Source organism: Hevea brasiliensis, chromosome 17, assembly GCF_030052815.1.
Source record: "Hevea brasiliensis isolate MT/VB/25A 57/8 chromosome 17, ASM3005281v1, whole genome shotgun sequence".
NCBI lineage: Eukaryota > Viridiplantae > Streptophyta > Magnoliopsida > Malpighiales > Euphorbiaceae > Hevea > Hevea brasiliensis.
In genome coordinates, this window is record NC_079509.1 from 1290595 (window position 1) to 1316663 (window position 26069).

Below are 26069 nucleotides of genomic sequence, written 5' to 3' on the forward strand. Positions count from 1 at the left end.
TATGATTTTATAGCCCCAACCTATAGCCCATTTGATACGCATCTCATTGGCAATGATCTTAGCCCATAGAATTCTAAGAACATTCCTTCACATATTAATGAAAGACACTTAATTGTCTTCTTCGGCCACTATATAATGATTTTGGTTAGATAGACAAAAGCAAGAAGATACATTCAGCTTCAATGGTGCCACCGTTAAATGCTGAAACGAAATAGCATGACATCTCTTTCTTGAACTAAGTAATTTTTACCCTAAGATCCCAACTGTGGCAATGAAGAATGCTCTACATAACCAGTCTTTAAGAGAATAGAAAATGATATAAAAGTTGCAATTCAGAGACGGAATATAAATTGACACAGTAAAGCAACGGAACTCACCCATAAAAACCTTGTTGCTGCTGACGAACCAGCAGCAACAAAAATCATCATAGGACACCTGGAAGGGAAAAAAAAGGGTCAGTAGCATAAATAGAATATAAATTAGATATAATGATTTGGATGGGACGTCAAAACTACGACTCATGATGCTTACCGTCTCAGCTCAAGTGAAACCTTTCTCAGTATAACTCCGGCTGCTTGAGGTGCAGTCATTCCCGAATCAAGAGGGGAGTACTCAGACAACAATCCCCTTGACCACAATGGCACAAGAGGTACATGGGCTATCACCATGTCATCCCCCCTTTAATTTTCGATCTTCAAAAGGAATTTTCAATCAACGGGAAGTTATTGAATTCTTATCTGAGTGACAAAGTTGAACAAAAACATTAGTGCTTGCTTGGAGCACGTCCAACAATCAGTAAAGCAAAACTAAGCTGCTAATATGGGCCATGCTTTTTTTCCTGTCGAAAATATGGAAAATACTCCTTTAAATATTTAACAAAACAGTTTTCAGGAAAGCATGTACCAAATCATTCTTCCGCATCTTTTCACCAGAAGTATGTACGTCACATGGCCCCATAAGGTTATATGTTGCCCTAATGGGGTTTCCAAGGCCACTGTACTAACTCCAAGCAATTTCAAATATTCCATTGTATTCAAAAGGCTGTTCAGTAAGCTCTGACTCAACCTACAAAGTTAGGCTTCTCTAGATTAGTTGCCATTACCAGTTAACATTTGAAACCCCAGTGCCAGTAACAGTTATAAAATAGAAAGTTGCATGTACAAATGCAGGTAAAATTTTACTGAAGGCATGACCAAACCTGTGCTGAAATTGCAATCAGTCCAGATTGGAATTTAGATCCAAGATTCATCACTTTTTTGCAGGAACAGCTAGGTCTGATTCTGCAACATTTGCCACATACATGACCGGCCTAATGGTAAGCAACCAGAGATGCTTTACAACATCCTTTTCAAAATCTGACACTTCTAAAGATCAAGCTGGTTTTCCATCCATCAGTGCCCCATGAATCCTTTCCAAAGCAGACTTTTCTGCTTCCTCCAGATGTCAAGAAAATTGCATTCACACATTCAAAACCATCAAGCTTTTATTATCAATGCATCTACCTGTACAAATAAGAAAGGCTATTTGTATATTAAAAAAAAAGCCCTTGAGTTTAGATTGTGAATCCTTTTCCTTCCCTTTTTTAAGCTTCTCTAATCTTTTCCCAATCTGCATTTCTTGCAAAATATACAATTTGGTTGTATTAGCTTATCTGGCAGTGGTTAATAAATATAAAACCGCAACAATAATGCTAGAAGACTATGAACTGCAATAGCTGACAAAGATAAAACATAATAAGAATACTCAGTTAGGCATATCATTAAGAACCCTCTCTTATGCACAGACAAACAGAAAAACAACAGTGCTGTACGCACTCTCTTTAGCATACCTCGTCCAAATGTGACAAAATGAGTTCTAGTTTGATTAAATCTATATCAGCCTTAGGATCAACTCTGCCATTCACATGAACAATGTCATCATCTTCAAAACAGCGCAAACCTGAAACAAGAATTTGTAGGCCATTAATAACATTGTATGGAGAAGTAATCAACAAAAATTTCTTTTTTGCTTAGCAATGATATAAAGGATTTTTAAAACATGGTAACTATGTCCAATATTTTCTACAATTTCATGAAAAATTGTATCTCAATTGATTTAAAAACCCCTCAAATTATATATTACCATTCCTTGAACCTTCGAGGATGAGCCATATTTTTTCCTTTTTTTTCCTCTGATTTCTTTCCATCCCTCAATTAAACCAGCTCTGATACTTAATTTATGAATCCTAATTTGTCTTCATCAATCTGAAACCAGCATGAGGGTGACTTTGTGTAACAGTGAAGTACTCCATTTGTGACTTGGAGGTCACAGGTTCGAGCCGTGGCAACTGTCTCTCTGCAAAGCATGAGTAAGACTGCATACATCAACCTTTCCCCAAAGCCAACAATTGTGGGATACTTCACACATTGGGCCACCCCTTTAATCTTAAACAAGGTAATTCAAAACCTATTGCATATGTCTAGATTTTTAATGCAAACTATAATACAGTTTTGCAATACCATCCCTAAACAAAAATCCCAAGCAATTATGTATATAAGCAGTAAATATTGTAACAGTTTATACCTTTCAGTCATCTAATCTAATCTTAGAGTTAGAGCTCATGTGAAATTATTAAGTCTAAAGTGTTGAAAAAAGGCCGACTCAATGCTAACATGGCAAGTGGATCCATCACTAATAATGCGCTTGATATTGTAGTCTTATCCATGAATCACTTTTTGTTAACTTATCGTATTAGTTTATTGTGGGATCCACCATACACACAGCTCTAGTTAATCAGTTTGTTATTTTAGTGGACCTTAACTAGACTCAAAAGCAACCTTGCTTTTTCAATTTTTTCCCCCATTCTTAAACAATTCAAGGCGCATGTGGTCTAAATAGTTACATCTTAGCCTCAATTCCATACTGGAGAATAGTTCAGGTGATCAGGAGGACTGAATTTGATTGCTTGGAAATCATTGTTCAAAGACCATTGCAGAAGTGCAACAGACTGAAGGGTAATACGGTATATAACATTTACAAGGACTAAGATGCCAACAAAATAAAATATATGGTGCAAAAACAACAAGTTTAAGAGATAAAACCTTAGGAACTACCTTCCTCGCCCCTACTACAACTTTTCTGCAGTTTTAATTCATGACCTGTCTTATTGAGTTGGGGCCGTAACAACATTAACAAGCATCACAAACAACTAACAATGCAATGCGAAACATCAGTCTGAAGGGGATAGATAAAAACCTGAAGAATCGAATCAACCTTACCAATATGTGATAAAAACTTATTAACAAGCCCCTGCACGAATCAATTCTAGAAATAACAGCAATGAGAAAACTGCACATAATAACCAACTGCAAATAAATCAATATTCTGAATTAAGCTAAAATTTATAAAAAGAATTAAAGCAAACCCTGACTGGCGCCCTTCACAAGCCCAGCGATATCCAGAAATTCTATGGCTAAGTTTGATACAACGTAATCGTAATGAACCTACCCATACCAATTACCCCATCAATACTTGAGAATTGAATTTCATGAATCGAAATAGCTCGTGTGTGATGTAAAGAAATACTGACAATGGTGTTGAAGAGTGTGGGTTTTCCGACGTTAGGAAGGCCGACGATGCCCTCTTTCAAGCACATACGCCAATGAATTGGAAGCTCTTAGCGAAGAAAGAAGGGTTCGTGCACAGAAATGATGATGGTGATTTCGACGGAAGAAGGGATAAGCTCATATCTCGCTATTTCTATGAATCTATTGGATTTTACTTGGAAGCTCTCGGACAGTAAAAATAGGGTTTATCTGACGAAACGGTTGGATGGAGGGAAAAGGGAGGCAACGAAATCGAAAACGCCTCTGGGTTTAGATGCTCTCGTGTGTTTGTGCCAAATTTAGTAACCAATCATGTCTTGCCATGTATCCACAAACCCACTGGTTTTTTCACGTGCACTTGTCCACAACATCATGGAACCAAATCATCACTCAAGGGGCTACAGGCCATTGATCACTCAATCTGATTTTTTTATACTTGGTGCTAATCTTATTTTGCTTTTAATATATTAATCACTATTGGGATGATTTCATAGGACACTAAGTTAATATTAATTAATTTATTAATTAAAAAGTAAACAAAATAATTCTTTATATTTAAGCGAGCAAGTAAAAAAAATAAATTTAAGATAATTATTTAGATTATATATAAAGAGATTTTCTCACTAATTACGAAAAAAATTTTAATATTATAAAAATATATTAACAAAAATATAAAATTTCAGTTTCATTATCGGGGAGCATGGTAATTTAATAGTTAACTTAGTGAAATAATCTTATTTCACTTTGGTTCAACTTAAAAGTGCAATAAAAAAAAATAATAAACTGTCCAATGATTTATTTTATTGGGTGTTATATTTGATTTGATTGTAAGTTTTTTTCTATGAATTTAGGTTAAATCGAAGACGTCAACCGATAATCTAGATTTTGAACCTAATGAGACTATAACCATTGTATCTGAAGAGCCATCATTTTTTACAATAAAAAAAAAAATTCAACCTCATTTAAAATAAAAAGAAAACATATATTTATAATAATGATAAAAATATGGAAAAAACAGAATAAATTTATGAATAATGAGAACATTTTTAATTTTTTAATAATGATAAAGGGTTACATGAATTAAAAAAAAAAAATATATATATATATATATATTATCTAATTTTGTTCCTTAAAAATAACTATAACTGAATTTTTAATCAAACTTAGAAAATTTTCAAACCACACTAATGAGCTGAGTAGATTAATAAGAAAGACTAAAATGATGAAAAGATGGAAAAGTGAGAAAATTTCATTACAAAAAGAAAATTCCAAAATTCCAAAAGTATATACTATAGCTGCATTCCAAAATATCTAATTAATCAAAATAATAACTTAAAAAACATTTTATTTCAAAACAAACTTTCAGAAACATATATTTTAACCTTTTTATTTAATTTTAATTTTAATTTAATATTATTAAAAAAAGTAATTAACTATATATATATATATATAATAGAAAATAAATAATATTAAAATTATCTTAAAATACTAAGATCTTAATTTTTAAATTTATCTAGTCATTTGTATAAAAGAAAATTATTGATTAAAAAGAAAGTAATTCACAAATTTGATGGGCTTAGCGGTCAATGATTTAGTTTTTGGTGTATTTTATCTTGAGTTTGAATCTCCCTTGTTGCTGTTGAAGTTATTCATCAATACATAAATTTTAGGAAAAAATATAAATAAATGGATCCTTATTTAATTTTTATTAATTTAATATTATATATTATCCTCCATTAATAAATATAATCAAAATCGTTAATTATTATTAAATGATACAGACATGATAAACATACGATGTTAAGATAATATACATAGTGCTTACTTGGTGTTGACATTGTAACACCCCTGATTTTTATATATTATTATTGGGCTTCGTGTAGGTATCCTCAATTCGCGGAAATTCGACAGTTGTCCGGATTCAGAATTTCCTACGCATGCACTACCACCGGAAAAGTCTCCGAATTGGATCGAGGTTTTGGCTACCCCACCATTGTCAGGCATCCCGAGCGCGTTCCCGAAGTCGGAATCGGCAAAGGTAAACCCGAACCTTGCTTTTTCGTAATTTTCTAGTGCTTAAATAGGATTAAAAATCCATAAAATATTCGTGGTAGCTTAGAAAATTACGATTCTTTTTGCAATAGCTTAGTAATATTTCTAAGGACCGCGGGGCAGAGTTTTATAATTTTTAGAGCTTATTTGAGCAGTTTTTGCAAAAATGATCAATTATAAGGACTAAATTGAAATTTTACATATTGTGATGAATTATTGATTTGATGGGCCCACGAGGGGCTGTGTGATGTGATTGAGTTGTGGATATATGGATTGTGGATATAGAAGTGTGTTTTGAGCCCTTTTGCAGGTTGGGTAGGTCCTAGGTATAGGGAAGATTCTGCCGGATTTTCGGCACGACTTAGGACGTATTGGTCTTTTTCTTTGTTTGTATTGAGTCAGATTTATTAAATGATTGTAATAAAATTGTCAGGTGAGCCGGGACAGCCTTCTTCCTCCGCCCAGCCGCCACAGTGATTGTCGTCAAGTCTGTGAGTAGAATATTAATTTTAATTGTAATTTCGATATTATTATATGTTCAAGCATGCCCATGCATCACTTATATGCATATATTTATGTAGTTAAACTCTAGGCACGATTTATGTTGCATTCATAATCATGATGTGCCATGGATGTTGTTGTGGTAATTTGGAGCAGTGTGCGTGCGTTGGCGTGCGTGTGATGTGGTGTGTACTATGGATAGGACGGGGTAGTCACGGCTTGAGTAATTCGCTGGGACCCGATCCTTCGAGGGGTAGTCACGGATTGATTAATTATCTGGGACCCTCTATTTGGTTCTTTAGTGTAAGTACGAGCTTGAGTAATTCACGGCACCGTTGGATTTAAGAGAGTCAGATAGGGATCACTCCCATATGTTATGATTGATACTACAGGTGTGTGAGTGCTCCAAATTACCTTTACGATGCTATGATGTGAATTTATTGATGTTGCACTTCATTCCACAAAGTTGCATTAGTTTTAGATAGTTATAGAGATTATGGTTAAAATTGATATTTTACTCTGAGTCGAACGCCACTCACTCGCTCAATATTTTTCTCAGGCTACAGGAGGATTTTATTGTGGTTAACCTGCTTTTCTCCTTCGCAGGTTGTTTATCAATAGTTTTGTAATTTTATTTACTCCTAGAATTTCCGCATGTGTTAGAAATATTTAAATGATTCGGGTCTGTAATATAAATTGTCATGTGGACCTGTAAAATTATATGCATGTTTGATGGATTGGATGAGGGAGCTGAGCTTCCATTTATTTTTATGCCGATATGAGTATGTGGAGGGTGAGCTGAGCTCCCCAATTGATTATTTTGTTTACAGGTCGGGTGAGTCAAAAACTCCCCGTTGAAAGGTCCACTTTATGGCCGGATTCTGTCCGGTTGGTTTCTTGAAATTGGGCCCAAATGGGCCTTAGAGTTGGGTTAATGAACAGTTAGGCTTACTACGGGTCTCGGGGGTTTTAGGCTGGCCCAGGTCCTAGTGCCGGTCCGGCCCATAGGTTGGGTCGTGACAGACATAGTACTTATGTAATAAGCACATAGCGTTGACTTATCGCTCATGCATTACTATATCAATATTATTTAATGATAACTAATTATTTATATCATATTTACTCAACTCAACTCAACTCAACTAAGCCTTTATCCCAAAAATTTGGGGTCGGCTATATGGATTCGCTTTTTCCACTCTGAACGATTTTGGGTTAAATCCTCAGAAATGTGTAATGCTTCTAAGTCATGCTGTACTACTCTCCTCCAAGTCAATTTAGGTCTACCCCTTTTTTTCTTTCTATCCTCTAGCCTAATGTGTTCTACTTGTCTAACTGGAGCCTCCGTATGTCTACGCTTCACATGACCAAACCACCTCAATCTCCCTTCTCTCAACTTATCTTCAATTGGCACCACTCCTACCTTTTCTCTAATACTTTCATTACGGACTTTATCTAGTCTAGTATGACCACTCATCCACCTTAACATTCTCATCTCTGCAACTCTTATCTTAGATGCATACGACTCTTTCAGTGCCCAACACTCACTACCATATAGCATAGCCGGTCGTATGGTCAGACGGTAAAATTTTCCTTTTAATTTATTGGGAATCTTACGATCACATAAGACTCCGTGGCACGTCTCCACTTCAACCATCCGGCTTTAATCCTATGACTAACATCCTCCTCACATCCCCATCTACTTTAAGGATCGAGCCTAGATATTTAAAGTGATTACTTTGGGACAAGTGCCACTCCATTCAAACTAACTCCTTCCCTATCACCGCTTGGCCTTCACTGAACTTGCAATGCATGTATTCTGTCTTCGTTCTACTTAACTTAAAACCCTTTGACTCTAGAGTACTTCTCCAAAGTTCTAGCTTCCTATTGACTCCTTCTCGTGTCTCATCTATCAGAACAATATCATCCGCAAACATCATGCACCAAGGAATACTCTCTTGTATATGTTTCGTTAGTTCATCTAAAACTAATGTAAAAAGGTAAGGGCTTATGGCTGATCCTTGGTGTAATCCAATTGAGATCGGAAAATCTCTTGTGTCCCCTCCCACTGTGCGCACAATAGTAGTTGCTCCTTCATACATATCTTTCAATACTTGTATGTACCTAATAGATACCCTCTTTTGTTCTAACGCATTCTATAAGACCTCTCTTGAAACACTATCATAAGCCTTCTCCAAATCAATAAAAACCATGTGTAGATCTTTCTTCCCATCTCTATATTTCTCCATCAAGCTTCTAATGACAAAGATCGCTTCCATAGTTGAACGACCAGGCATGAAACCAAATTGATTGAGAGAGATAGAAGTATCATGACGTAGTCGATGCTCCACAACTCTCTCCCACAACTTCATAGTATGGCTCAAGAGATTAATTCCCTATAGTTTGAGCAACTCAGATGTCTCCTTATTTTTAAAAATAGGTACTAAAATACTCTTCCTCCATTCATCGTGCATTTTCTTTGAGTTTAGAATCTTATTAAATAATTTAGTTAACCATGCCACTCCCATATCTCCCAAATACTTCCACACTTCAATTGGTATTTCATCGGGTCCACAGGCTTTACCTACTTTCATTCTCTTAAGTGCTTCCTTTACTTCTAAAGATCTAATCCTTCTAGTATAATTTACATTATTTTCTATTGTTCTATAATCTATATTCACGCTATTTCCATTTTGACTATTATTAAAGAGATCATTAAAATAATTTCTCCATCTTTCTTTAATGTCCTCATCTTTCACCAACACTTTTCCTTCTTTATCCTTAATGCACCTAACTTGATTGAGATCTTGACATTTCCTTTCTCTACTCCTTGCTAATCTATAAATATCTTTCTCCCCTTCTTTAGTTCCAAGTTTCTCATATAACTTTTCAAAGGCCTGTGCTCTTGCTTGGCTAACTGCCTTTTTTGCCTCTTTCTTTGCTATCTTGTACTGTTCATATGCCTCATTATTATCACATTTAGGTAATTTCTTATACCATTCCCTTTTTCTCTTCACTGCCTTTTGTACTTCCTCATTCCACCACCATCTCTCTTTTGAGGGTGGTCCATGTCCTTTAGACTCCCCAAGTACTTTTCTAGCTACTTCTCTAATCTTTGATGCCATCTGGTTGTCACCTACCGCAACCCTCCTCCTTTATCCGGGCTTGGGACCGGCTAAGCACAAACTACTTAGGCGGAGTTTTATATCATATTTACTAAATATAAATATTAAATTGATAAAAATTAAATCTCAAATTTTTATGTGTTCAATGCAAAATCAGACACACACACATATATTTTTATTTTTCTCTAAATTTTATTATATAGTTAAACTTGAAATAGGATTACTCATAGTTGTTAAATTCAGACTGAACTAGCTGATTGAACAAACGAATCGAATTTCAAATCAGTCTAAATTTATAATTAAACAAGATAAAAAAGTAATTTAACGTGACTCAGTCAATCAAATGATTAAACCAATGTGACTCAATTAATCTGACCGGTTTAATTATTCAATAGAATCTATTTTTTTTTATTTATGATATAGAAAATTAAACTTAATCTCAAAAAAATTATTTTTAAATTAAAATTAATTAAACTAACTTACTAGTTATATATTTTTAATTTTAATATATATAATTTTTAATATATACTCAATACCTCATAAATATTAAAAAGAGAATTACACATTTATATTTTTTTATTATATTATTTATATACATTTATATAAAATTTAAAAATATTATTAAAATTCATTAAATATAACTTAATAAATATTAAAAATTTATTTTAAATAATTAAAATTTAATTAATTATATTTATTTATATTAATTAATATTATATATAATTAATTTTAATTAATTTATATATTTAATTATTAATTTATCGACCCATCCACTCAATCCCTTCCCCGCGTTAACCAGTTTAATGACACTAACCTCTATCCTTACCCCTAAAGTTTCTTAGAAAAAAAAAAAGAAAAAAAACTAAACAGCGTAATGGGAAAAATATATATATATATAGCAGGTAAATACTTGAATATTTTTTTAATCAAATGATTCCATCTCAGTTCCGGTTGCTCGTGTTTTCTGAATAATTTTCCGAGAACTCAGTAAAAAAGGGGGAAAAAAAAAAGAAAAAGGAAAAGGAACCCATTTGACGATACTCACCGACCCTTCTCTGTCTTTCCCTCGCGGATGCAATAATAAATCGCCATCGTTATCCCCTTCCTGTAGGGTTACTCTTTCCTTCTCTTTTTTTCTAATCCAACAACTTTGTTAGCTATGGATTATAATCGTACCCATTCAACTGTGCTGATATTCTCTCCTGAAACCCTAGAAGTTTCAGTATTAAGGGTTTTTAGTATTTAGCGTCGTTTTGTTTTTGTTTTTTTTTTTTTATTGATTTAGAATTCAGTTTTTTTTTTTTTTTTTTTTTTTGAAATCTTTTGTTGCTTTTAGATTTTATTGTGAAGAAAAACAAGTGTAGTTATGGAAGGGAATGAAAGCGGCGGTGGTATTCAAGAGGCTCCCATAGTTGACGATCCTAATCAATTTGGAGACAACTCCACAGGTTGGTTTTGCCTTTTTTTCCCCCCTTATTTTCTTAATCTGTTTTGTTTGTTTTAGCTGGATCTTCACTTTCCTATTTGGGTTTTTTGGGAGATCTTCTCTTTGAGAATTTTTAGTTTGGTTGCCCTGCAACAGGGTTAAATATTTGAGAATTCCATCAAATCTTTTATTTAAGTGGTATTTAATTTTGCGGTCAACGTCAAATGGTGGATTAAGTTTCATTGTTTGCCAAATGGAACGTAGTTGTTAGTTAACAGTTCTTCAGTTTGAAATGGAATTCTCTTGTGGTATATCTATCTGGGTGAGCTTTTGAGCGCCAATTTTCTTTGATTTCATATCGATTTAACTACACGAGATGTTAGTTCTTATAAACTCTTATGCTTGATTCATGCACAACAGGTATGATCAATTTTGGTTTTATGAATGACATTTGCTGCTCTAATAGTAATATGGATGACATTTGCTTCTCTAAGTGCACGGGGAATGTTAGTATATGTGAATTCCACCTGTTGTCCATACGCACAGTTGTTTTCTTGACAAATACGGTGTTTTCACTAGAATTGTTTCATGGTGCAGAAGGTGCCGTGTTTGACGCCTCTCAATATGCATTCTTTGGTAAAGATCTTGTTGAGGATGTCGAGTTAGGGGGATTGGAGGATGAAGTGGAGGACTTGCCTGCAACTGAGTTTGATGAGGAAGAGTTTCTCTTTGGTAGACAAGAGGTTACACTCTCTTTTCTTTTTGTGTATTTTCTTTTTTATTTCCATTGATTCAGAAATTTCACCAAAAAATAGGTTTATGTTGTTTAGAGTTAGTTATGAGTGTAAGTACTCTGGATTTGTTAAAGGAATTCAAAAAACAGAGATACATCATATATTATTATGTAGGTACTCAAGTTTGCCAATTGCTCTATATTTGGTTATTTGTAAGGTTTGTCAAACCTCACATCTATTCCTCCTATGCAAGAATTTTAAGTACATGCTCCTGGAAGAAGTTGATTGTTACATGTTTTTTTATACCATCCTAGTGTAATTCTATGAGCTCCTCCTTGTCAGTTTTGCAGGTCATTTTTTTGAGTTCAGATAGTATTGTTCTTTGATTGTAAGATCTTGTTTGATATGTAACATTTATTGTTTCAACTGTAAATTCTGAATGATGATATTCAAGCAGTAGGAATTTCCAGCAAGGCAGCAACTAACTGTTTTCCCCCCCTCTTATTTGTAGGGTGAGGTTGTAAGATCTCTTTCTGATATTGATGATCTTGCTAGTACATTTTCAAAGGTTAGTTCATTACTTGATGATACCATCAAGTATGCTTGATCGTTTTCATTTTTTTTTTTTTTTTTAATAATGGCTCTACAAACCAAGGGTAAGGCTGTGAACATCAACCTTCTCCAGAGCCCTCAAGTGTGGGATGCTTCGTGCACTAGGTCACTTTTTTTTTCCTATCATTTATTGAATCACATAAAATACCTGTGTTGATATTTAGTGCACTCTTGAACATTCAATTTCATTGTTCCATTTGTTGATTTTCATGTGGGAGGCTAACATGGTTGTTGCACTTGGGGTTGTATTTCTTTATATAAGCTGAGAATTTGGAAGGTGATGTTGTGAAATTTCACTTGGGTAATTTGCTGGATGGAGTGGATTGGAATTACTAATACCAATGTGAATGCTATATTGGTAATTGCTTTGTACAGAATAATAAGTCTATTTAGGAGTGATGTGAGCTACTTTGCCTTTCAGAAGAATATTTAAGATTGGAAAATGGAGGGAATTTGGGTGCATTTCCCCTTATCAATTTCCATTTTTGTCAGTTGTTCTCTCTACACTGATGATCACAAGTTTTATGTGGGTATTGTCACAAGCAGTATTTTAGATTGGGAAAATTATTTTGATGGGACACTTTCTGGCCTGTTTGATTTATTATCAATTTATTATGATTGGCAAAAGATTTTGTCTATTATCACTTTTAGCTTTTAATATTTATCACACAGGCTTCTGCTATTGCCTTTAAGTGTTCTTATATGAAGGAGTTTAATATTAGAATTTCAGTTCATTTTAGAAACTAAGTAAATGCCCATTGACTATCTGCCCTTTTTCAAAAAAGGTAAATATACTGTCTTTTTAACATGAACTAGAAGTTATTAATCAACCCCCTTTCCACCAAAAAAAAAAAAAAAAGGTTCTTGTGCTAGTTAATTGTCTCAAATGTCAAATTGGCTTTTTGGTGTCAGTACATACAGAAGTAAATTGAATTTTCTACAGATCAGCACTTGGGGCTATTTCTGTTGTCATAAAAGAATGTGATGGGTTGGGACATCCTTGGTTTCAACCTTACCAATAATTTTAAACCAATATTTCTTTTACCTCTTAACTTACTGGCATGTGACACTTGTGTGTTGGCTTGGTATTAGTATCTTTATATCAAAGATTTATATTTTTACCTCCACTCTATCAGGCACATAGCAAGTATGTGATTACTGTCGATCACAACTAGTGTCGTATCTATGTAACAAGGAACTGAAAATGTTTGATTATGATTGGTTTGCTTACTTTTGTATGCTTGATTGTTTATCTTTTTGCAGTTGAACAAGGTTGTCAGTGGACCAAGGGGAGCAGGAGTAATTGGTGATAGGGGATCCAGAGAAAGTGAGTATAGAACTTCAATAATATGCATGAAATGTAGTTAAATCATGAGTTTTATCCATGTTTGGATGAGCCAATGTAATGAAGTGGGGAAAGTAAAATAAGCTGACAAGTTGTCCATCTATGGATTAGATGTGCTTATGAAGGGAAGGGGGAATTGGGAGAATGGAACATATGTTTTCAACATTTATGTACATTATGATACTGTATAATGCATCATGATGTTATCCTTGCAGCTTTCTACTAGTCTGTGTTTAATATGGTCAACTTTTGAATACTTCTATCCTGTAAAAACTTCTGTTCTCTTAATTTTGGATTTATTGTCATAGATGGGAAAAATGAAAAGGCAAGTCATTTCTTTTCAGGTTCATCTGCTGCTGAATGGGCCCAGGGGGAGGATTTTCCCAACTGGTTGGATCAACAGCAGCTACTTGATCCTGAAGGTATCCAGGACGGAAAAAGATGGTCCTCGCAGCCTTATGCTTCTTCTGCTCGCCTTTTGGAATTAAAGCCTTTGTACAGAACATCTTCATACCCTGAGCAGCAGCAACAGCACCATCAACACTTCTCCAGTGAGCCAATTCTTGTGGCTAAGTCTTCTTACACTTCGTACCCTCCCCCTGGTGGACAATCTCCACAGGCTTCGCCGAATCATAGTCATCTAAATATTCCATATCTTGGTGGTGGTCCCCAAATGGCAATTTCTTTACCAAACCTCTCCCCCTTTTCTAGTCCTCAGCTTCAGTTGACAGGCTTACATCATGGGTCACCACATTTTGGTGGAAATTTGTCACAGTTTTCTTCTGGTCCATCTGCAAATAGCCGGCTACCTAACCAATGGGTTAACCATACAGGTTTGTATCCGGGAGATCATCCCAACCGTTTGTTGCAGCAACAACTATCTCATCAAAATGGTTTAATGCCTCCACAGTTGATGCCACAAATGCAGCCACAGCAGCATAGACTGCATCATCCAATTCAGCCATCATTAGGCCACTTATCTGGAATGCAGTCTCAAATATTTACACCTCATCTTTCTTCATCTGCACCCATGATGAGCAAGTTTGAAGCAGTGCTTCTGGGTGATATTAGAGATCAGAGACCAAAATCAGCTCAGAAAGGTAGACAAAATTTGCGTTATTCTCAACAGGGATTTGATACTAATGGGCAGAAGATTGACAGTGTCTGGTCTCAGTTCAGATCCAAGTACATGTCATCTGATGAAATTGAGAGTATTCTCAGAATGCAGCTTGCTGCGACACACAGTAATGACCCATATGTGGATGATTACTATCACCAGGCTTGTCTTGCAAAAAAGTCAGCTGGGGCAAAACTCAAGCATCATTTCTGCCCGACTCACTTGAGGGATCTTCCCCCTCGAGCACGGGCTAACACAGAGCCTCATGCTTTTCTCCAGGTTGATGCGCTTGGAAGGACGCCCTTTTCTTCAATTCGCAGACCTCGTCCACTTCTTGAGGTTGACCCTCCAAACTCATCTATTAGTGGTGGAACTGATCAGAAAGTTTCTGAGAAACCCCTAGAACAGGAGCCAATGCTTGCAGCTAGAGTGACAATTGAAGATGGTCTTTGCCTCCTCCTGGATGTAGATGATATTGACCGTTTTCTAGAATTTAATCAACTTCAAGATGGAGGAGTCCAATTGAGACGCAGGAGGCAGGCCTTGTTGGAAGGGCTTGCGGCATCCCTGCAATTGGTTGACCCACTCGGAAAGAATGGACATACTGTGGGACTTGCTCCAAAAGATGATCTTGTGTTCTTACGATTAGCTTCTCTTCCCAAGGGCCGGAAGCTGCTTGACAGGTACCTTCAGCTTCTTTCTTCCGGTAATGACCTCATGCGAATTGTCTGCATGGCTATTTTTCGTCATCTGAGGTTTTTGTTTGGAGGTATCCCATCTGATCTTGGAGCAGCAGAGACTACAAATAACCTTGCAAGAGTTGTATCATTATGTGCCTGCCACATGGATCTTGGTTCCCTTAGTGCTTGTCTTGCAGCAGTTGTTTGTTCCTCAGAGCAGCCTCCACTTCGCCCCCTTGGAAGCTCTGCTGGAAATGGGGCTTCTCTCATTTTATTGTCTGTTCTTGAGAGGGCAACTGAATTATTGAATGAGCTTCAAGATGCTAGCAACTATAATGTTACAAATCGGGCACTTTGGAAGGCCTCGTTTGATGAGTTTTTTGGCCTACTTATAAAGTACTGCATAAATAAATATGATAGTATTATGCAGTCTTCTTTACAAGATCCAGCTGAAGCTATTAAGAGGGAACTACCCATGGAGATCCTTCGAGCCAGTGTTCCCCACACAGATGACTACCAGAAAAAGATGATGTATGATCTTTCCCAGCGTTCCTTAGTTAGTCAAGATGGTTGTCCCATGAATTCTGAATCAGTGTTGAGTTGATACTGTGTCGCATGAAAATATGATAGAAATTGAAAAGCTGTGTCCTGAATTGCCAAGTTACTGAAAGACTGAATGTGAAAGATACTGTTGGACCAGCAATGTTATGGGGTTTTTGTTTACTTGCGCCTTTACACTATGGCTAATTAGGAATACGTGGAGTAAATGAAGCAGAAGCTTTGGAGCAACCTACTGCAAAGTCATTTTAGTTCTTTCAGATTTTAGTATATTTTAGTCATTTTCACTCTATTCTGTGCAACTTTCTTGGCCAAACCTGTAACCGGGCTGTGTTGTATTGTGGTAGCAATCTGTTGGGTTTTTCCATTTCTTTGGGTATTTTCATTCCTCTTATTTTAGGGGCCTATTTGATGCTCTGTTGTGGAATTCTCAATATGGAGGCATAGGGTGTACAGGGTTCGGTACATAGATTCCCAACTTCTCCTCTAATATTTGTTATCCAGGAGATGGTGGATGTTACGTTCATGTTTTTCTGTTACGAAGCTTATGGGCTATGGCCTATGTGCCATAGTACCTTGTTAATTGGTAATAAAGCTATGCTAATGCTGGTGGTTTGTAGTTTCTCGTATGGAATACTGTTGAGTTTGAATTCTCAAGTAATCAGCAGTATGCTGTTCGTGTGCTTTCTGTAGACTTATATAACACTCTCATCTTCGTTCCCTAAAATTTCTGCCGTCAAATCTACTTGCCATTTTGTTTTTCCCCTGGAGTTGAAGCTTCATGGCTAGGCCCTGGTTCTCTGTGTTTCAGTTTACCTGTAGTGGATTGAAGTATTATTCTGAGAAAATTTTCAAATTATGGTAAAAAGAAAGAAAAACAAAATCTGGTTGAAGGAAAAAAAAAATTTGAAATCAAAATTTTCAATTCATTGCATCGCCCACTAACAATCTTGTTCAAGTAATATTTGTAAACAAAATTTTTGTCTTTTACATTTTAAAATATTATTTTATTACATTTTACTTATAAAGTAATAAAAATATGTTTAGAAAATTATGAAAAAAATTATTTTTATGTTTTTCATAATATTCTTAACTCAAGTCAATTAAGCCTTATCCAAAAAATTTGAGGTTGGTTATATGGATTCGCTTTTTCCACTCTAAACGATTTTGGGTTAAATCCTTAGAAATGTATAATGCTTCTAGGTCATGTTGCACTACTCTCCTCCTAGTCAATTTAGGTCTACCCCTTTTTTTTCTTTCTATACTCTAACCTAATGTGTTCTACTTGTCTAATTGGAGCCTCCATATGTCTACACTTCATATGACCAAAACACCTCAATCTCCCTTCTCTCAACTTATCTTTAATTGGCACCACTCCTACCTTTTCTCTAATACTCTCATTACGGACTTTATCTAGTCTAGTATGGCCACTCATCCACCTTAACATTTTCATCTCTGCAACTCTTATCTTAGAGGCATACGACTCTTTCAGTGCCCAACACTCACTACCATATAACATAGTCGGTCGTATGGCTGTACTTCCTTTCAACTTATTGGGAATCTTATGATCACATAAAACTCCCGTAGCACGTCTCCACTTCAACTATCTGGTTTTAATCCTATGACTAACATCCTCCTCACATCCCCTATCTACTTGAAGGACTGAGCCTAGATATTTAAAGTGATTACTTTGTTACAGTACCACTCCATTCAAACAAACTCCTTCCCTATCACCAGTTTAGCATTCACTGAACTTACAATGCATGTATTCTGTCTTCGTTCTACTTAACTTAAAATCTTTTGACTCTATAGTACTTCTCCAAAGTTTTAGCTTTCTATTGACTCCTTCTCGTGTCTCATCTATCAGAACAATATCATCCGCAAACATCATGCACCAAGGAATACTCTCTTGTATATGTTTCGTCAATTCATCTAAAACTAATGTAAAAAGGTAAGGGCTTATGGCAGATTCTTGGTGTAATCCAATTGAGATCGAAAAATCTCTTGTGTCCCCTCCCACTGTGCGCACAATAGTAATTGCTCTTTCATACATATCTTTTAATACTTGTATGTACCTAATAGATACCCTCTTTTGTTCTAACACATTCCATAAAACATCTCTTGGAACACTATCATAAGCCTTCTCCAAATCAATAAAAACCATGTGTAGATCTTTCTTCACATCTCTATATTTCTCCATCAAGCTTCTAATGAGAAAGATCGCTTCTACAGTTGAACGACTGGGCATGAAACCAAATTGACTGAGAGAGATAGAAGTATCTTGACGTAGTCGATGCTCCACAACTCTCTCCCACAACTTCATAGTATGGCTCATGAGTTTAATTCCTCTATAGTTTGAGCAACTCTGTATGTCTCCCTTATTTTTAAAAATAGACACTAAAATACCCTTTCTCCATTCATCAGGCATTTTCTTTGAGTTTAGAATCTTATTAAATAATTTAGTTAACCATTCCACTCCCATATCTTCCAAACACTTTCACACTTCAATTGGTATTTCATTGGGTCCACAGACTTTATCCACTTTTATTCTCTTAAGTGCTTCCTTTACTTTTAAAGATCTAATCCTTCTAGTATAATTCACATTCTTTTCTATTGTTCTATAATCTGTATTCACGCTATTACCATTTTGACTATTATTAAAGAGATCATTAAAATAATTTTTCCATCTTTCTTTAATGTCCTCATCTTTCACCAACACTTTTCCTTCTTTATCTTTAATGGACCTAACTTGATTGAGATCTTGACATTTCCTTTCTCTTATCCTTGCTAATCTATAAATGTCTTTCTCCCCTTCTTTAGTTTCAAGTTTCTCATATAACTTTTCAAAGGCCTGTGCTCTTGCTTGACTAATTTCCTTTTTTGTTTTTTTCTTTGCTATCTTGTACTGTTCATATGTCTCATTATTATCACATTTAGGTAATTTCTTATACCATTCTCTTTTTCTCTTTACTGCCTTTTGTACTTCCTCATTCCACCACCATCTCTCTTTTGAGGGTGGTCTATTCCTTTAGACTCTCCAAGTACTTTTCTAGCTAATTCTTTAATCTTTGATGCTATCTGTATCCATATATCATTGGCCTCCATATCTAGCTTCCATATTTCAGACTCGAGAAGCTCATTTTTGAACTTTATTTGCTTTACTCTTTTGAACTCCCACCACTTTGTTCGAGCTACACTATTTCTTCTGACCTTACTTGAATTGTTTCTAAACTTGACATCCAATACCACCAACAGATGTTGACTTGTTAAAGCCTCTCCTGGAATGACCTTGCAATCCTTGCATAGAGCTCTATTTGTCTTCCTAGTTAAGAGGAACTCGATTTGGCTTCTATGCTACCCACTTTTGAAAGTCACTAAATATGCCTCTCTTTTTATAAAGTAGGTATTTGCTAGTATTAGGTCGTATGCCATAGCAAAATCCAAGATGCTTTTTCCCTCCTCATTTCGACTGTCAAAACCGAAATCTCCATGAACATTCTCATACCCTTGTCTATCACTTCTTACATGTCCATTCAAATCTCTACCAATGAAAACATTCTCTTCATTCGGTATGCTTTACATTAAATCATCTATATCTTCCCAAAACTTTTATTTACTCTCACTATCTAGTTCTATTTGTGGGGCATAAGCACTAAATATATTTATTGTTTCTCCTTTTAGTACTAGCTTTATTAGTATAATTCTATCTCCTACTATTTTCACAGCTATTACTGCGTCTTTCAATGTCCTGTCTATGATTATGTCCACTCCGTTCTTATTTCTCTCCTTTCCGGTAAACCACAGTTTGTTCTCTGAATTATCCACTTCTTTACTTTTCTCTCCTGAATGCATAGTTTTCTAATATCTAGTTTATATTTACATTAAAAATAAAAATTTTCACCTTAAAAAAACTATAAAGAATAAAAATACTATTAACGAATTTTATATTAAAAATAATAAAAAATGAAAAAATTACATAAACATCATTATTCGTCAGTCATAATAGTGAATTATCTCTCACCCATTGTTTATCACTACAACCGGTAAACGATGAATTGAAAAATTCTAATATCGAAATTATTTTCTCTTCGTCTCGGTTCTACAATTTTTTTTTTTCGAATATCCTGATTTGAAAAATGGCTCTATTATTATTCTAGGGTACACTGGCGTAAACAATCCCCCACTAGAAGCATTTCATCCTGATGCACATTTTATTATTATTATTATTTTTTTTTTCTTTATTCATTTGATCGATTCTGGAGAATTCACTGACAAGATCTGGACAATGTCCGATCAAACTAATTTTGCTTGAGCACGATATTTGTGATAGGATTTACATGTAGCAGTTAAAATTAAAATTCACATAATAAATTAAATTTAAATAAATTTTTTTCCTGCATAATTATTTTGATGTTTTGTAGTTTTTATAGTTAAAATATATTAAATTTTAAAATTTTTAATAAATATTTCTGTATATATTGTTTTTTAAAGCAGTGCTTCTTTTTTTTTTTTTTAAGTTTTCAACTTATAATAATAATAATGCTAAATCACTTTTTTTTTTCTATACAATTACAATTTTATTCCAACATACAGCAATCATCAGAGGATAAGAGTAGTAAATGAAAACAACAAATTAAGATATTAGAAGGTGTTTGATTTGATTAATAAGTTAATTAAATTTATTTATAAATAAAAAATTATTAATAGATTATTATTTGATTTAATATATAAATTAAAAAAAATTATTTAAAATAAATTAAAATTGTAAATAAAAATACTTTACATATAATTTATTTATTTATTTTAAAATTACTTTTTTACTAAGTTAAAAAAACTAGATTATCCTTTTTTTTTTTAAATACTAATATTATCTTTATTTTAATAATTACAACACTTTATTTATTTATTTATATATATATATATATATATATATATTAATATTAACTAATTAAATTACTTTTGAATACCTCTTAACCAAACATTTAAACTATTTAAAAGTTATTTTTAAATAATTTTATCAAAAAAATTAACTATTTATTTTTAAATTGACTCACAAATTAAAAAATATATTGTAAATCAAAAATTAAAAATAAGTAATAAAATCAAATAGCTTTTAGGACTTTTATAGAACTCCAACTCAAAAATTTTATTTTAAATTGAGTCCGATTCTAATAATTTACAAAGTTCTGGCTTGGTTGATTTAAATAAAATATTGAAGAACAACAATCAGGCTTTTTTTTTTTTTTTCTCCTGAACCAAAAAAAGAATTTTATTACCAATCGACTATCCAGGTTAAAAAATTACAACCAAGATTCAAGCCAAAACCAAACAAACTGACGAAGTACTAAACTGTAATACAGTGCCTACAAAACTGAAGGGCAGCACCCACTAAAACACTCATCGGAACTCAGAAGATAAAAGGAATACTAAACGAAAACAACATACTAGTAAATTATACTGTTATGAGATGGAATCAAGCCTCATCAGTTGGAACCCCATTAGCAATCAAATTGAAGACATTCCTTCCAAATCCTTTCCGGAGAGTTTCGAGATGTGGTTGTAGGCTCCTCAGAAGCTCTAGATGGAGTGGATTATTCGTCTTCTTAGTGACTTTCAATGCACTCTGGATCACATAATTACCAAATTGATCTCTGGCCACTTGCAATAATTGGTTGCTGCTGCTACTTAGAAGATCCTCAACTGCACATTCCATTGCTGTAGACCTCAAACATTTTTCAACTACATGACTGCCCCATTTCTGCAGTGAAAGCCTTTTATAGTGACCTCTGAGCGAAGAGCATATTCTTTCAGTAAAGATTGGATTTTCAAGCGCCAGGACCTTCTGCACAACATGGTTCCCTGAAGGATCCTGCGAGAGGAAAACTGCATTTTTAGAGATTAACTCCAGGAGGCGTTGCCGGTGCGAACCTTGGATTTTGTCTATGAAGTTGTTCAAAGATATGCATCCATTCTCATGCGTTGCTAAGTGAAGACAAAGCGAAATGGCTGATTCATACAGTAGAGCGTTCTGCCTAACATCAAGATAATCCAAGCAGTAACTCAAAACATATGATCCGATTCGATCCATCATCAGAGGGTAGAAACAAGCGTAGAGACTGAGTGTCAGCCAATGGATTAAGGGCGATCGTTTGAGCAATTTGATCATCTTCTTGATCAACTTGGAACCGTATATGTTGTTTGATAAATTAATAAACAGATCCTGGCACATGGTGATCGTCTCTACAATAATTGCCAACTGTTGATCATTGCAAGAATCAATCAGCTTGGAACAAACATGCCATCCCCATTCATTAGTCATAAGAACGCAGATTATGGGGACTCCATGCAATGAGGCTAAAAACCTTTCGAGTATTTGACTTGTAAGCTCTGGATCCCTCGACTTTAATATATTCTGAAGTATCTTTGACCCATTTTCATTCACAGCAAGTGAAATAAAATCATTCCTTTCTATCTTACCCCCAGAAGGCACAGCTCCATTAACGCTTTCTTGATTCTGCCTACCCGTTGTAGAATCTTGACAGACAGTGCCGAAGTTCTCCCTGCTTTCTTGAGGCGTGGAGTTGCGAGCACCACCCCAGTTATTTGATTGATAGAAAGCAGGCACAGAAAGTTGCAGGTCCGAAAACAGAGGCCTTCTTGCATTCTCGACTCCCCAGATTCTTTGTGGATACAATGGCGTTGGAACTGGCTTTGAATTCTCTAACCACCCAGTTTCTTGAATATCAGCTCCAACTTCTTGGGTTTTCTTTGAAGTGTTACCACCGGAAAAAGCCAAAGAACTGCCATTGTCCATAGAAGAAGTACCCTTGCAGATGCTGTGAATTTTGCCATTCTTCAGGGAAAGATTCCCTACCGAGAAGGTGAGGCTCTCGATAGAAGAATCCATAGAAAATACTGAGTTGGGAGACTTGGGCGTTTCTGAATTGTTAGGCTTAGCAACTGATTTCTCCTTCTCCTTCTCCATGGTTGAAAATTACAGAGCAAAAGAAACAAGAATTTCAAGAAACAATGTGAAGACAAAGCAACTTAGGAACCTCTTGGCAATTGTGGTGATATATATATATATACATAAGAATAGCTAATAGCCATTCTAAATCCTATTTCACTCGGAATTCTAGGAGAATTCTAGTTTGTAATTGGTAAGGATTACCATTTCTTTCCAGGTAAAGTGCCGGTTTCAGGAAATCCTTAAAATCTTGTATTGTGATTCAATTTAGACTTTGATGGATAATTAATTTATTGCCAAAATATAAATACAAGATGATTAGATACACAATTATAGTGCAAGATACTCCTTTTCCATTCAAAAACTACCAATAAAAGATAAACTCAAAAGTATTTTTAAAAAACAATTGGACACTGAAAATTAAAGTCTTTTTTTTTTAAAAAAAAAAAAAAGAAAAAATAATACAATCTGTAATGATAAATTAAGCACAATTTTGACTCGCTTCATTAAATATTTGTCTTATACTGTAATTTATTTACATGTAAAATAAGACTAAATATTTTTTCATACATTATATAAATATATGTTTAAAATTTTGAATATTATTAATTTTATTTGAAAATTAATCCAACTATTTTATATGACATAATTTAAAATATATAATTCAATTAAATTTTATATAATTTATATTTAATATAATTTTATAATTAAAATTAATTCATTCTCACTTTTAAAAAGTTATCCATAATAAATAAATATTAAGGCAATTGGCTACCTAATAATTCAGTATTTCTTCAAATTGAAAATTTATGTATTTTCTCTATTCATGCTTATTCTTGACTCTTAAATATCAATAAATTTCCTTAATGTAATCTGTACTTTATCCCAAAAGTTCCGTTTGAAATCATCAACGTTCTTAGAAGGTAAAAAGTTACCTTTTTTAAAAAAATTTTAAAATAATAAAAAAATTTATCTAATTTTGATTTATCATAAATTTAATATATATATATATATAGTCTATTATCAACAAGATTTATATAAGAATTTTTCATAAAATAATATTTTACATATAATCAAGTAAATCAAGAAGATATTATTTTTTTTGCTAAATCAATAAATTTAAAATTTTAATTCTAAAATATTATTTATAGACTAAATTGAGTTGATTATTATCCATAATAAATACATATCAAGGCAACTGGCTATCTAATAATTCAGTATTTTTTAAAATTAAAAATTGATATATTCTGTCTGCTTTATTCATGCTTAATCTTAATTTGGATTCTTAAGATTCTATTTATTTTGTGAAAAACCACTTTTATATAAAAAATAATTTTTGTATAGAAAAATTTTTTTAAAGTAATAAAAAAATTTATTTAAATTTAATTTATCATAAATTTAACATATAAACGTACATGTTATGTTTTGAAATTAGTTATAACTAATGAGATTTATATAATAATTTTTATAAAATAATATTATAAATATATTCAAGTAAGTTAAGAAATTGAGTTCCTTAATTTGTGGACTAAATTAAAAAATTAATAAATTTAATTCAAAAATTAAAAAAATTTTCTTTATTTTTTTTTATAAATCATGCAATTTAAAAAATTAGCCTTAAAATTTTATTTTTAGACTAAATTGAGTTTAAGGTCAATTTTTATGTTAATTTGAACAGAAGGTTGAAATGAGTTAAATTGATTATTCCGATAAATATAAGGGGAAAATAAACATTTAGCTGAAAAAGCTTATTTAATTATTTTGAAATTTTTATAACTAAATTGGATTTTTCATGATCAATGTGGTATAGCTTATGGTTATAGTAGGAATTATTTTTCCTAATTCTGTCTTGTGCTTTGTGTCTCCCTTCATTCATATATATATATATATATATATATATATATATATATATATATATATATATATATAGACTGACAAAGAATGAAAAAGATAGGATGTTGACAAGGTAATCTTTCATTTGGAACTTCAGTGAGCAAGGATGTGGGGAAATGGATTTTTTAAATAAACCCACTTATTAAGAAAGGAATAGAGAAAATATTAAAAGAGCAAAGGATTCTTAGAATCAATTAAAAATTAAAAAAAAAAATCACAATTGTCAATAAAATTTACATGCTAATTAAGAGCATGCTTTATTCTTGTTCATGTGATATCCTTCGAGATAAAGCTGCTTTCAAGTGTTCAAGATACTTTACACGCTACATGAACAAATTAATTAATTTCTTTAATTACTTCCAGTTTCCTAAAAAGTGATGAGTGTTCAAGATGGTAAATCAATCAGCAAAGGCGACACTGACGAAGAATCCAGCTGATTTTGATGCAAAAAACCATAATTAAGAAGCACCTGATTATCTGCCAAGTTCAAAGCTCTTTGCATTCCATTGAAACAAGCCTCCCAAGAATATGCAGGACTGGGGTCACCAGAACATGGTTCACACACAGTAAAGTGTGTAATAAGAGGCCTTCTCTTAAAGCTGCTCTTAGATGCTGCTCCCATGATGCACCATAGCTCTCGCTCACCTTCTCTGCATGCTTTCTTCTTAAAGAAGGCACCTCCTTTTGTATTTTCAGGTACTTTTGGGTGATGTTCTCATATGCATCTACTACATCTAGCCAATACCTTTGGAGGTCATACTTGTCCTCTAAATAAATCTTGCCCCCCCATTTCTCCGTCTCTTTCAAAAGAAGATAAATCAAACCTGCTTGATCATCTGCTTCAGGAAACATCTTGTCTTTGAATGTTGATCTTTGAATTTTGCCCCACATTTCGTAGTTTGGCGTTTGTAGACCCATCCTAATTTAGGCATTCATGAAGTCCATCGACCATTGACAATTCCTGATCAAGAACACACCTGCATTGACACTAGTCCAGCTTTGCTTCTTGTACCCCAGAGATGACCAGCCATTAACTACAAGGTTGTAGTCTTTGTACTTCTCTAATGGGACCTTGAACTCTATGTCAGTGAACACTGCATCTGAATCAACCCACCATATCCACTCGGCCTCCGGGCGAGCCAACATGGCTGCTTCAACAATGGGGTACTTGACCCAAAACCCTTTCATTTTTGGATGTAATAAAACATTATTGTAGAAAATTTCATACCCGTGTATCCGACAGTAATCAACTTTGTTCTTGAACAATCTCAATAACACATGATCCACATCGGATTTTTGCATGCCTGTGGTTGTGATCCTGTAACTAGGAAAATCCGATCGCTTGCAGTGGCAGCAAATGTAGGATGACACTTCAGCCACTCTCTTCTTTTTGCAACCCACTCTTTCATGGAGTTCTCAATTGAGCAGCTAAAATTTGTGTCATCATAGAAAGTAGGCTCAGGTGTATCGTAGCACAT

At 33.9% G+C, this 26069-nt stretch overlaps 2 protein-coding genes, 2 long non-coding RNA genes and 1 pseudogene across 15 annotated transcripts; 2 read left to right on the forward strand and 3 right to left on the reverse strand.

The window, feature by feature from the left end:
• Positions 1-58: 58 nt before the first annotated feature.
• On the reverse strand, positions 59-3904 carry LOC110638475 (uncharacterized). 10 transcript variants are annotated; one of them, XR_002491693.2, is made up of 6 exons: positions 3569-3902; positions 3404-3482; positions 2122-3327; positions 1199-1938; positions 532-1065; positions 59-435 (listed from the first exon to the last, which is right to left on the reverse strand). It is a non-coding gene; the product is annotated as an uncharacterized LOC110638475 (long non-coding RNA). The 10 variants fall into 10 exon arrangements; XR_009145477.1 differs by having other exon boundaries at positions 2122-2334; positions 3258-3327; positions 3404-3898; XR_002491685.2 differs by having other exon boundaries at positions 2122-3482; positions 3569-3900.
• Positions 3905-5539: 1635 nt separating this feature from the next.
• Positions 5540-6908, forward strand: LOC131175498 (uncharacterized). Its single transcript, XR_009145681.1, has 2 exons — positions 5540-6127; positions 6697-6908. It is a non-coding gene; the product is annotated as an uncharacterized LOC131175498 (long non-coding RNA).
• A 3142-nt stretch (positions 6909-10050) lies between these two features.
• Positions 10051-16353, forward strand: LOC110638454 (protein PAT1 homolog). Of its 3 annotated transcripts, none has more exons than XM_021789016.2 (6): positions 10051-10161; positions 10596-10707; positions 11283-11428; positions 11931-11987; positions 13295-13358; positions 13721-16353. In XM_021789016.2, exons 2-6 carry the CDS (start codon positions 10626-10628, stop codon positions 15775-15777), a joined length of 2406 nt encoding a protein of 801 aa, XP_021644708.2. In that variant the 5' UTR covers positions 10051-10161; positions 10596-10625; the 3' UTR covers positions 15778-16353. The 3 variants fall into 3 exon arrangements, with proteins under 3 accessions (XP_021644708.2, XP_021644707.2, XP_021644706.2); XM_021789015.2 differs by lacking the exon at positions 10051-10161 and adding an exon at positions 10179-10366; XM_021789014.2 differs by lacking the exon at positions 10051-10161 and adding an exon at positions 10369-10490.
• Positions 16354-20986: 4633 nt separating this feature from the next.
• On the reverse strand, positions 20987-22749 carry LOC110638496 (putative pumilio homolog 8, chloroplastic). The gene has a single exon (XM_021789077.2). It carries the CDS (start codon positions 22714-22716, stop codon positions 21205-21207), a length of 1512 nt encoding a protein of 503 aa, XP_021644769.1. The 5' UTR covers positions 22717-22749; the 3' UTR covers positions 20987-21204.
• Positions 22750-24976: 2227 nt separating this feature from the next.
• LOC131175592 (galactomannan galactosyltransferase 1-like) lies at positions 24977-26069 on the reverse strand (annotated as a pseudogene).

Excerpts from the sequence above, each read along its gene's own strand:
- LOC110638454 (XM_021789016.2), top strand. The coding sequence starts at position 10,626 with ATGGAAGGGAATGAAAGCGGCGGTGGTATTCAAGAGGCTCCCATAGTT. Across the intron at positions 11,429-11,930 it reads TTCTCTTTGGTAGACAAGAG|GGTGAGGTTGTAAGATCTCT; the intron begins GTTACACTCTCT and ends TCTTATTTGTAG. Across the intron at positions 13,359-13,720 it reads TGATAGGGGATCCAGAGAAA|GTTCATCTGCTGCTGAATGG; the intron begins GTGAGTATAGAA and ends ATTTCTTTTCAG.
- LOC110638496 (XM_021789077.2), bottom strand. The coding sequence starts at position 22,716 with ATGGAGAAGGAGAAGGAGAAATCAGTTGCTAAGCCTAACAATTCAGAA.